Source organism: Periplaneta americana, chromosome 17 (assembly GCF_040183065.1).
Source record: "Periplaneta americana isolate PAMFEO1 chromosome 17, P.americana_PAMFEO1_priV1, whole genome shotgun sequence".
Lineage (NCBI taxonomy): Eukaryota > Metazoa > Arthropoda > Insecta > Blattodea > Blattidae > Periplaneta > Periplaneta americana.
The window spans coordinates 37,654,463-37,667,413 of NC_091133.1; the positions used below are offsets into that span (position 1 = coordinate 37,654,463).

The 12,951-nt window shown below is 35.8% G+C and overlaps 1 protein-coding gene across 10 annotated transcripts in view; it reads right to left on the bottom strand.

Annotated features, from left to right (window-relative positions):
• The window catches only part of LOC138693436 (RNA-binding protein Pasilla-like), a 36,301-nt gene that overhangs the window by 21,942 nt on the left and 1,408 nt on the right, over nt 1–12,951 (bottom strand). For 8 of the 10 annotated variants that reach the window (XR_011330310.1, XR_011330315.1, XR_011330312.1 and 5 more), the window contains exons 2-3: nt 7,340–7,486; nt 7,123–7,265 (exon numbers count right to left, since the gene is read on the bottom strand). Coding sequence is in view for 1 of the 10 variants with exons in the window: in XM_069817390.1 (XP_069673491.1) it covers nt 7,123–7,265; nt 7,340–7,486 (290 nt within the window). In the remaining 9 variants the exon portion in view is untranslated. The remainder of the gene's footprint in view (nt 1–7,122; nt 7,266–7,339; nt 7,487–12,951) is intronic. The other 2 variants (XR_011330316.1, XR_011330318.1) reach the window with 1 other exon arrangement.

Here is a 12,951-nt window from a genome sequence, read left to right on the forward strand (position 1 = left end):
TCCATCTGGCAATGACAGTCAACATATTTGCAACAGTTGATATCAGTAGAATTTTTCAAATACATAGTAGATTGCAGGCTCCATCTGGGAAGTTGCATTATTCCTTCATCAAATAGAGCTGGGAGGCGTTTTGACGGGGTTCAGTTATTATGTGTTGATATTAATGTTCAGTTCTCAATGCCAAAGCAAATCTTATCAACCACTACAAGATTTCAAGTCTAGCAGCTTTCATAAAAAAGTTCAAAGTGAAAACAAACCCCCAGTCTTGAATCTCTATTACTCTGTCTCCCTCATTCACTCTATGATAGGTAATTAATTTGTCTTTTAGAAGAAACACTGTAACAAGATTAAGGAGTACAGTATTTATATAAGATAAATGGTAACACTTAATTTTGTTATTTTTTTTAATTTCCACCAGCCTAAAGTACCATAATGCCATGTAGTGAGACAGGTGTATGATGAACTATGAGTACAGTGAAATTATACCAATATTCATGCGTTTCTAAGTTTCCTATTCAGTACGTGTAAAGTGAACTTCCTTTATGAAAACAACTTGAAGTCGTCCAAAATTATTAAACTCTTACAGATTACAATGACCATTCCGATAACCACTCGAGAGACAAAAATATGCAAAACCTTTCATGTGAAATGCAATGAAAGGAGACGGACTATTTGCATTTGCAAAGTGTTCCGTTGGAATGTAGGAATAACCAAAGGAGAGAAGAGATGATTTAATTCAGAAACAAATTAAGTTAGATCAAATGCTCATATTATAATTAGTGTTGTAGGATTTAATCAATTAATCGTTCAATTTCTATTGTAAGATTAATCGATCAAAAATATTTAATCAAATAATTGAGTCGATTAAAATTAATCGGTTATAGTTGACAATTATTATTTTGTTAATACAAACTCATACTAAAAATTCCGACAATATTTCTCTCTCGGAAATTGCTTACTTAAAAGCTCAACAATCCTGTTATTTTCTAACTGTAAACCAGGTAGCGTAGGAAAAATCTTTGCACAAACATTTCAGAAAGAGATGGAGATATGAGGACAGTGACCTAGTCCACCTTTATTGAAAGTTGAAACACAATGCGAAACCCTTATTAAGTTTCATGGTTTTCCAAGAAAATTTCCACCTTGTTGTCAGCTCATCTTCCTAGCATATGAAATACATACTTTTCTAGGATTCGTCCCCCTCATACCTTATAAAATAGCCATGTCTACACTGTGTGCAAGTGAGAGCGTAACTACTTTTTTCTCTTTCTAAAATCTGGTAATTCGATTACAACAGGGGCCAATCTTCTGTTTCGACTGCAGTTGCAGTTTCTGTACTGAGTTTGTATATGAAGGTTGTGTGTTTAGTTTGATAAAGAAAAGAATCAGTTTTCTGTGGTTTGCAAAAATTGTAAACTCCATAATGTCATATGAGAATTTGAGAGGTTAACTCGGTGAAATGTTTGGATTTAAATTGAATGATTGTGGAGAAGTGCTCGACAGAAAGAAAGTTTTTTCGTGTTTAGTGATGCAGGAAACGTTGTTACTAAATGTAGAGCAGCACTTAATTTGGAGCATGTGAATGCACTCACATGTTTAAAATCATGGATGAAGCAGTATTAACTAGGCGAGTCTTCGTACTTTTTGTTATTTATGTTTGTCTCAAAAATTCCCGAAGAAATTGACACAAATTATATGCTTCATAAAAAAAATATGTTAGTAAGTAATTAAAATAATTGTTTTGTAATATAACGATACAATATATATATAGATATACAACATTTAATACTTATGCTTGTCACCGAACACAAGTTAAATTTAACAATAATTGTGTATTCAGTATATTAAAACATTTTTTCAACTCGATCAAAACTCGATTAATCTAGTTAATCGATTAAATATTTCGATCAACAGCACTAATTATAATGCAATAAGACGTAACTTTATTGGTTCCAACTACAGTGAAATCCCTTGTAGCCAGCACCCAAATAACCGGCAATACCAAAACAATGGCACTTTCAGCTAGGCCAAAAATAAAAAAAGTTTAAATCTGTCACATTGCCACAGTCTAGGCCATCAGTTTTGCCACATTAGTTGTGGCGGTGGCAGTGATGGTAGTCGTATTTTGTTTTGATACAATTAATGGTCTTAACCATTATTTACACGTTAGTGAGCAGTTACAAGATGCATGCTGCAGTCCATTTGGCTCATTTACCTACTGTTAAGATTCCAGAGAATCGTGAATCAGGTCTAGAAAGCCTCCCAAAGAACACCATAGCCACTCTAGTACACTCAGTGTCATTCTTAACGTCTAGTGGATATAAATCCGCTGTCTAAATTGATTACATTTCTCAACCAATAATGACCATTTGAAGCTTTAGATTGAGACGAATGATGGTGAATGTGAGGGAAGCTAACATTCACCCTGTGCTGTAATTGTCTTAGAAGGTCTACTTATTCAGATTACTTTTATTTCTAATCATGATTAGTACCACATTATAAACTAAAAGCATAGCCTGACATGACAGTTTGCTATAATACTTTCATTATATATGACTCAAATATTACGATTAAGTTGGGAAATACAGAGTGGTTAGCTTGGTCTTGGGCATGCATTCACCATAGAGGTACCTGCTCGAGTTGTCTGCAGCAAGGAAGCATGTTGAAGATCACAGTCCTGTACGCATGTCCCTTTCAGTTATTCGCTTGATAGTCAGCATAAGGTTCTTAAAATTCAGTCTCTTTCAGTGATACACTTCATCTGACAGTGTAAGTTGTTTACAAGTGTCTTAAAATTCAGTGTGTGTGTGATTTATCATTTAATTAGCATGGCGAATAAATAATCAAATTAATCTATTGCAATGACAACTGAAAAGTTAACGCTTGAACAAAGAGCTTTTATGTATGACAAGTATGTAAAACCAAATCATGTAGACAGGTGTGTACGTAGACAATTTCAAGTGAAATTCCCTGGTGCCCCAATTTCAGGTAGAGAAACTGTTAGGCTTCTTCTTAATAAACTAAAAATAACAGGATTGCTAAACACTAAAATTTCTAAGCCAAAACGAAGAGTTCTAACAGAGAGAAAAATTGACGAAATCTGCACATCGTTTGCACACTCTCCAAAGAAATCTCTACGACGTGTTGCACATGAAGTTGGCGTTTCAAAAAGCTCGGTCTATATGGCTACCAAACTCCTTAAACTGAAACCTTATAGAGTGACTATCATGCATGAATTATGGCCCCATGACAATGAAAAAAGAGTGAATTTCTGTAATTGGGTTTTACAAAACATTGTTGATCCACATTTGATCATTTTTTCTGACGAGGCACGATTTCATTTGCATGGTCACATAGCTTCATCTAACAATAGATACTGGAACACTGAGAATACCCAAACTAATTCATGAAGTTCCATTACATAATGCCAAAATAGGCATATGGTGCACTGTAACTGCAAGGCAAATAATAAGACCCATCTTTTTTAATGACATAATAAATGGACACAGATACTGTACAAACATACTCATACAATTTTTTTCAAATGTTGTCAAATGATGAGAGAAACAGCGGGTGTTTCCAACAAGATTCTGCTACTGCCCATACTGTTAATGCTTCCTTAAATTGCATAAAAAATGTTTTTGACGACAGGATTATTTTTAAAGAATTATAGTCCACTTACCATATGTGACTTTTATTTGTGGGGAGCTCTAAAAAAATATATACACTATAGAGGAACTGCAGGAGAACATTACAGCAGAAATTAGGAACAATACTGAAGAAGAACTAATGCATGTGAATGGTAATTTCATCAAAAGATGTCAGGAATGTGTGACTTCAGGAGGACATCACTTTCATCATCACCTATAGCAAGGTTAGTATCATACATTGAACACCATGCATGCTATCAGTAGATTGAGTGGAAGTTTACAGATCGAAAGTCTCCGTTAGTGTCATACCGTCAGCTTTGAATTATTTTATGCCCTCTTCAAATAAAACTGTAGAAGACAGGACTCTACATAGATCTGTATTATGAACACTGAAAGAGAATATTCCGAAGACAAGAGTGGCATTGTTACTATTGCTCTTCACATTGGAGTGGCCAATAACAAAGAAAAAGAGACAAAGCCTGCAAAATGTTAATGAATCATCAGCCATACTTCATTGAAGCATCAAACAATTTTCAATACTGCTTCATTCAAAATTAGGTATAGGATTCCGATCACAGAAAAGAAGATCAAAAGATAACTTTTCAATATCGCACATGTATGCCTCAAATTTATTATTATTTTTTTAAATATCTCGATAAGAATTCATATGAATGATTAATACGAGGCGCGTCCATAAAGTAACTTTCCCACTCGTCCCACAGCTAGCAAACCATATGTAGCGCGAACCAACTGCGTGTACGTGATAGAGTAATGTCCTGGCATGGCGCATGCACTAGTGGAACTTCCCGAATGCTCTCAGTAGCTTCGTTGCATTGGTTGAAGATGGACACTCCTATTCCAGCTCCCGCTGCGTGTGAAGTGTGATCAATGATTAAGTTTTTCAATGCACAGGGCATAGTGCTGATTGAAATTTATCGTCAGCTGTGCAAGTCTATGGGCCTAACGTCATAAACAAGCAGATGGTGTGTTGATGCTGTAGACAATTTTCAGCAGGATGCCAAACTGTGCATGACGAGAAGCGCAATGGGAGGCCAACCATCATCACAGACGATCTTGTGGAACAATGCAACATCTGCTTGCTCATGACGTTAGGCTCATTGACCTGGCACAGCTGACGATAAATTTCAATTGGCGCTATGCCCTGTGCATTCAAAAACTTTATCACTGATCGCACTTCACACTTGGCGGGAGCTGGAATAGGAGCGTCCATCTTCGACCATTGCAACGAAGCTACTGAGAGCATTCGGGAAGTTCTGCTAGCGCATGCGCCATGCCAAGACATTACTCTATCACAAACACGCAGTCGCTTTACGCGACATATGGTTTGCTAGCTGTGGGACGAGTGGGAAAGTTACTTTATGGACGCACCTCGTGCAACAGTGCCATCAGTGAGAAACTGGACCATTAGGTACCATTCACACTAATCACAATATGAACAGACAATGCTATGGATAGCAGGAGAATGTAAATAAATCACTGCTTGTTCTCTCTCCCTGAGGGCCAACTACACAAGGGGGTGAAGAGCAGTGACTTTGCGTGACTACATTCTCCAGCTATCCACTACATTGAGAGTATACCAGTCACTTTCAGTGCTTCAACATACACATGTTGACGTACTATATCAGTGTTTCAATTTAAACATTCTTTTACTGCTTTTGTTACTTACATAGTAAACTGGGAGTTGTGCTATGATGGTTTAGAACTTTAGTCAAACAAAAAGTTTAGGTATCATCTATGTTTACTCACAGAATCAATTCATTAAATTTGCACACAATTTGAACAAAAGTTTCCTGCACTAAAAGTGTCATCTCACTAAACAAATCATGAACTAATGAATAAATTTAGAAAGATGGGAGTGTTATAAACATGAAATTTAAAAGAAATAGAGTTCTCACTAAGAAAAAAGTGTATGACGAAAGAGGTCGACTAGGGCATTTTAAGCAGCTCATGCAAGAAATTGGAATTTGTTTTGGTTCTCCACAAAAAGCCATAACACTGTTAAAAAAATAAAAAAAAAATAAATAAAAAAAAGAAGTAATTGTAACTCATGAACAACAGCCTCATGATTCTGATGCAATTTCCGTGAGAGATTTTGAACTCATTCATGATGGAGAAATGGATTCAAAGAACATTTAATTGTAGACAAAGGTTTGTTTCATCTTTATGGGCAAGTAAGTTCACAAAACAACAGGTTACTCCTTCGAAATGAACTTGGTGTATAGTGTTTGCTTAATGGTAGAAGAAGAATAATAGGCCTACAAAATACAGCTTGTATTTTATGAACAAACAATTAATGCTGAAGTATATTCGATACATATTCGGCTTTCACGGCCGGCGTCAATAGGAGAAAAGTTTTCCGGGCTATCAGGCTGTGGTCCGTTGGTTGTGTGACCAAACATTTCGTTCACTGTTGCAGTGAACATCTTCAGTGGTGTAGAGTACTGGTGAGGCTGGTTCTACTGCATGTGCCAATGACAGTCTATGCTGGCTGCATCGTCATATTTATAGTATATGAGGGGGGCGTGACTTGCTGTTGTCTCGGCAGTCAGCACTCAGGGTTGTATTACTCGAATGTGTTTGGTGGACGGGCTTGCGGATCGTAAAGACAACAGCAAGCCCATCCACCAAGCACATTCAAGTAATACAACCCCAAGCGCGGACCACAGAGACAACAGCAAGCCACGCCCCTCTCACACACTATAAATACGATGATGCAGACTGTCATCGGCATGCAAAGTAGAACCAGCTGCACCAGTACTCTACACCACTGAAGATGTTCACTGTAGCAATGAACGAAATGTTTGGTCACATAACCAACAGACCACGGCCTGACAGCCTGGAAAACTTTTTTCCGATATTCGATACAGATTTCAAGACCTTTTTTCCAGCATCCCATTGAGACAGAACGTAGGTATGCTTTTTTTTTTTTAAGAGGATTTTGCTACAGACACATCAATAATTGTTGCCTGGACAAATTATGAGACACATTCAAGGACAGAATCATCGGTACTAATCTGTAGCCATCTCAATTCTCCAACCTAAACCCCTGCACCTGTCACCTATTGGGTATTCAAAACACAGTGTGTAAACGAATCCTCAGAACAACATCAATTCTACAATAAAAACATTTCAGAAAGATAATTCCACAGTATAATGAATATTTAAGCAAATGCAAAAAATAACTGGGCATAGGTGGTCAACAATTTCAGAATCTTCCAGCTAATTAGGCGAGTGTTGAAAAATAAAATCATTGCTTTATATTACTAATTACATATATGACTGAACAATGTTAGTGAGTGTCTTTAATTGCCAACTGTAAGCAGTTCCATAACATGACAACTGCATATGCACTCACTGAGAGTCATTCTGCAGTTTGTAGTCCAAAATCCAACTGATGATTCTGTATGACATACAAATAAACATACATATAAAAAGAGGATGAAAACTGTACCTGAATGTCTTCAGTTGCAGTTCTATCATAAGGCATATCTGGTTTGTCTCTGATCTTCTCCATGATAAATTTGACAACTTTCATAATAGATTCAACATTTCCTGTTATTAGGCAGATTCTCTCAGAAGTCCCTGGAAATGAACCTGAGTTACATAGAAACCGAGACCTAAAATTTAATATCCATTTAAACTGTACAGTAACAAACCACCTCTAATACCTGGATAAAAGTCATTGGCTTTGGACATCTTGATCCTAGCCCCTGCATCTTTCTGGAGTTGTGCTATTGTTTCACCACCTTTCCCAATAATCGCACCTGCAGCTGTACTTGGCACAAGAATCTTCAAATGGTATGAGCCATCTCCGCCTGTGTAGTAATTAACACAAAACAAGACATTCCCAATGAAATATGTAACAGACATACCCACTTTAAATTTGCTCCTCAAAAGAAAGTGTACAAATAAAACCTCAACAATAATATGTATATTACATGAAGAAACAATTTATTAAACAGAATAAAATGTGTTTGTACACATTACACATAACTTGCGTTGTGCACTATAATTTCACACTTAAGAGTAGGTTAAATTATCAATTCATAGGAGGAGTTATGGGGAGGCAGTGCCCCCTCAAACTTGTCTGACCTATTTTTTTCTATTAACATTAGAAAATATAATACTGCATTCAAAAGATCTTTTTTTTTGCTTTTGTTTATGATTAAGTTTCTGCACTTAAACTGATGAATTAATGTCTTCAGATAATGTGTCTGGACTATAACATTTATTTTAAATTTCTGAATGTATAATAATTAATATACCTCATTTGAGGAATGGAAGCACTGTAATTGTTTCTTTTGTAACAGCCTGTACTAATGTGTTAAAAGTCTGCAGGTGTTCAGGCCGCCACTTGGAGATGTATGAATAACATAGTGCACAACAATGCATAAAAAAGGAAAGCAATCCCGGTATAATGTGTAAACTTAAAGACGAGATTAAATAAAATAATTAGAATTTACATTTCATATATTTTCAGGAAGGTAAGCTTCATATAAAAAAGCTTCTGTTAGCACTGTTATGTAGTTTTATTGATGTATGCATGTGTTTCTGTACGAGAGAAAAGGAGGGAGATTGTTTTAAGTTATGCCCTATTATAATTTGCAGTAGACCTATAGTTCAAGTCCTATACAACTCAGTTTGAAACATCGCAGATATGAATGTAAGAAACAAGCCCCCCGAAAATACCTTTATTAAATGATCATATTCCGATATACTGTACCACAGTCAAGCTATAACGGGGGAGGAGATAAATGATGTCCCCCATGATTCCATGGTTTTGCTCCCCCTCCCCCCCAAGGAAACGGTTCTCTCTCCGCCTATGATTATCTTGCAACTCATGTAGGTCTTCTAATCTATCACCGAGATTTAGGATATTATATTGTCAAATAATATTCAATACTACTCTAGATCAGATCAAGAGTTGCCACTTCAGGGTACACAATTAGGTTGAAACGGATTTTTTTATCTGGGGTCTTGATAATGTCCTCTTCCGATGTGAAAACAGGATCTGTTTGAACGAGAATTTTGGAGGGGGTTTTTCTAAAGTCGATAAATGGCATAATTTTCAAAACAGAATTTTTGGTAATTACATTTCAACATTCATGTTACGTGTATCCCTGTGAAATTAGTTTTAGCAAAAGTTGATTTTTATAACTTGTAAACAAAAGACATCGTTAAATTTGTTTTATCCTTACGAGGTTTGAACTTCGGAAATGCACGAGGCTACACCAATACACATTGGCAACAGGCTACATACCACCATATGCAAACATAATCTTTCAGTAAGGAAAGCCCTGTCACAGAGTATTAGTATAGGTTAAAGTAAAATTAGCATTGTCACTTCAAAGTAATTTATCATCTTTATTTGATTATACAGTCAAATCTGAATATAGTGAACTCAGTTATAGTGAACATTCGGCTACAGTGAACCTAAATTGTTGGTCCCAATCCATATACATTAAAAAGTACATTAATATTTCCTTTTATAGTGAACCTTCTATCCTGACAAATTCTTATTTGAAGCCAGACCTTCTTGTATAAAATTGAAAGAATGTGTTGAGAACAATATTCTAAGTCCTACTCCTTTAATCAAAGGACAAAGGTAGGATTAGTGATTTCTACACAGAGCTGTACTGTAAATCCAGGTAAAACATGACGACCTTGCCTCACTCCACTGTCGGAAGGTTGACATTCTGTTCTTAGGCACTCTACTCTACCATCAAAGGGTTGCCTTTTGTTCTCAGAAACATTTCCATTATGACTGATAGCATCGAAACAACAGAAAATGAAATTGCCTTCTTTTATTAAAAGGGGATGGACATTATGTCCAGAGCATAATTAAAGGTAAGACTTCGATGACTTTCAAACTCCATCAACCTTCTCCCAGTTTCCATTAAGTGACCCTGGAAATTCCAAGGCTGAGTACGCAGTCACACCATAACAGCATTTGTCATTTCTACCTGATCTAGTGTTCCAACAGTGGATGTACTGTATAAATGTCGAAGTGTAAAGTGTTTTCTTCGGAAGATAAGGTGAATATTATAATTACATTGAATGTGGTCTTTCACAAGTGGACTTGGGTCGACAGCATAGTTTAAGTAAATAAACTGTGAGTAACAGTATACAGTAGAAAACGTCGATCAATATAACAGACATCAATGACATCATTGAGGATCAGTGACAGGTTAGTTTGGTTTGTCGAGATTTTTGTTTTGCCTTGCATATTATAAGTTTTTTTAGTAGGCATATCACAAACCTGACCAAACAAAACCTAAACTGTCGCAATCCTATATAATTATTGTTTATTTAACGACGCTCGCAACTTCCGAGGTTATATCAGAGTCACCGGTATGCCAGAATTTTGTCCCGCAGAAGTTCTTTTACATGCCAGTAAATCTACTAATATGAGCTAGCTGCATTTAAGCACACTAAAATGTCATCAAACTGGGCAGGGATCGATCCCACAACCTCAAGCATAGAAGACCAGCACTATATCGACTACACTATCCACGTCAACTCACAGATCCTCATTTTCTACCGAATTACCCACTGATGATTACTAATTGGTAAAGAAAAGGATAAACAATACAAAGATGCTGAGGAAAAACTGTTATCCTGTTATTCTAATATACCATTTCAGCTATCCTTAGAAAAATTCAATCACTAGTCAACTGGGGTGACTTTGATACATGTTTAAAAAAACATTTAGATATTTACGGTAAAGTTTCGAAGTGTGCTGAGAAATTTTCAAATGCATGGTTTGGATCACTAATTCTACTAATTTTAATTATGTACAATGTTGCAATAATATGTATTGGTATAATACAAATCCATTTTTGTTGTAAAAGGTGTATTATTGTTTAAAAAATTAGTACAGAAACTTTTGAAACTCCAGCTTCTAATATTAATAATAATATTTTAAAAGCTAATCTTTTAACACTTTTTTCTGACCATTTTCACTTAAATTACCACATATTTCGAAGGAAATTGGACCATTTATTGACTTTTATTTTCTGTGGGGTCACTTTGATTCCATTGTTGGAGTGGCTTTGATACAACTGCAAGTAATTAATTTTCATGTCAAGTTTGTTTCTTCAGTGACAGAATTGAAGTCTCATGCATGGTTCTGCTTGTTACGATATTATTAGTCTGCTAAATTAATGAAGTGAATTCTAGTGACAAGATATGTCACGTACATATGCAAAAAAAGCCAGGTTCTCATAATTATAGAAACTACAGTAGTGATGATCTGGAGGAAGCTATTAAAAAATAAGTGAAAATAAACATCAAACAAGCATTTGAAAGATACAAAATACCATATGGCACTCTCCATAACAAACTTCATGGCAAGCATATTTGTAAGCCAGGAGGCCAAACTACTATCTGAGACAGAAGAAAAGTGACTAGTCAGGGCAATTGTCAAGTGTGGTGACTGGAGTTTCCCTTTGTCAATGGTTGATGTACACTGCAAGACCCTTGATTGCTCAAAGAATTTAATCGAATATTTCGCATGCTAGGCCAAATGTTTTCGAAGATGCTATTGGGGAATATTTTTCCAATCTGACACAAACATTTGAAAATTCGCCGCCAACACATATTTTTAACTACGACAAGAGTAACTTAAATGACCAACCTGGAAAAAGAAGTTACTGGAGCACTTCCGAACAGGGGCAGCGGCATTTCCCCTAAGGTTAGAGCCCAGTTTAGGTGCATGTATATTAATCGGAAAAAATGTCATATAAACATGCGTCCTATTCTCAATATTTTCTAGCCCCTAATTTTCGATTAATATACACACACCTAAACTGGGCTCTAACCTTAGAGGAAATGTCGCTGCCCCTGTTCGGAAGAGCGCCCGAAGTTACTCTACAGGAGGAGAATAAAGTACCCAGAAAAAAATGATGAACCACAACAAATCTTCAACCATCATCATGGTATGTGGTTCATTTTGCCAGAACCAAAAGCCAAACAAAGTGGTAATAGATTTCGATACAAATTTGAAAACAAAACTGATGTGAGAGAAAACTAAACTTCAATTGAAGATTTAGCAGCCTAGAGTGAATTTCAAGTGTTAAAATTTATTTTATTTGATATCTGCTTGTATGAACTTGTTTCTATTCACATATGAGCGGGTATCAAAGTCACCCCACAGATCCAATAAGTTTAACATGCTACAGTATGAGGATGGCTTGGCAGATTTTACTATGAGGCGAGACTGATATATTGGCTATCTCTTCCTTCAATTCTATGCATTTTAAAATGGCATATCAAAGTCACTCCATAAGGTGGAGTGAATTTTTTTTCTAAGATCTTGTTACATTTTATTGAAATTTCAATAGGTTATAGAGAATCTAGGAAGTTATCTGGTTGTGTAGGAATTTTTTTTTAAATTTTTATAACACAATTTTCTTGGAAATAACATCACATTAAAGAAAAAACTACCAAAGTCATCCCAATTTACGATAAATTTTTATCATCTATGAGAAAAAATGATTACTCATTGTTACTAAAATCCAACTGAAAACCATGCATAAATGAAAACTACGCACATTGAAGTGTGCTTATTCAATAAATTAACTTGGTGAAGTAGGTTCTCTAACAGTCCTTGATCTACACGGGTGGAATGGCTCATAAGTCAAGCATTAATCTCCATCTAAATCTGGTAACGAAATTTATAAAGTTCAATTTATCAAATTTTTATTAGATAACACTTTATAGACCTAATTCACCATTTAAAATGGGGAGAAAGGAAATGAAGGGTAAATATCCAGAACAACTGCTAAATACCAATGAGGAAGCATGCTACTAGAACTTTTCAGTAATTCTTTACAATTGTGCTACCAAAGGAAGGCAGATTTCTATCCAGATACATTTACCGATCAAAAAGCGTATATCCAAGGCACACCAAAAGCCTGAACTAACCAAACCTAACCTGTCACTAGTATTCGACCTTACTAAAACTCCCTTTCTATTTATGTAGGCCTACCTATCAAAAATCTTACATGTAAACCTGTCTGTCTCTCTGCCTGCCACCACTTTCAAAGCAACTTTCCACACTTATTTCGGTGTGAAATTGGCGTCGTTGCCCAATATGTATTTTGTTTACGGTATATATCACTCGACTAAAGCCAAATAGGCTACGTAAATACATTCTACCTTCTTATGGTAACGTAATTGTAGAGAAATGCTGGTACACGTGGTAAAAGAATAGAAGGAAAAAATGCTTATCAGGTACATTTGGAGAACAAATGTTCAAAGGGATACGTTTAATTTATCT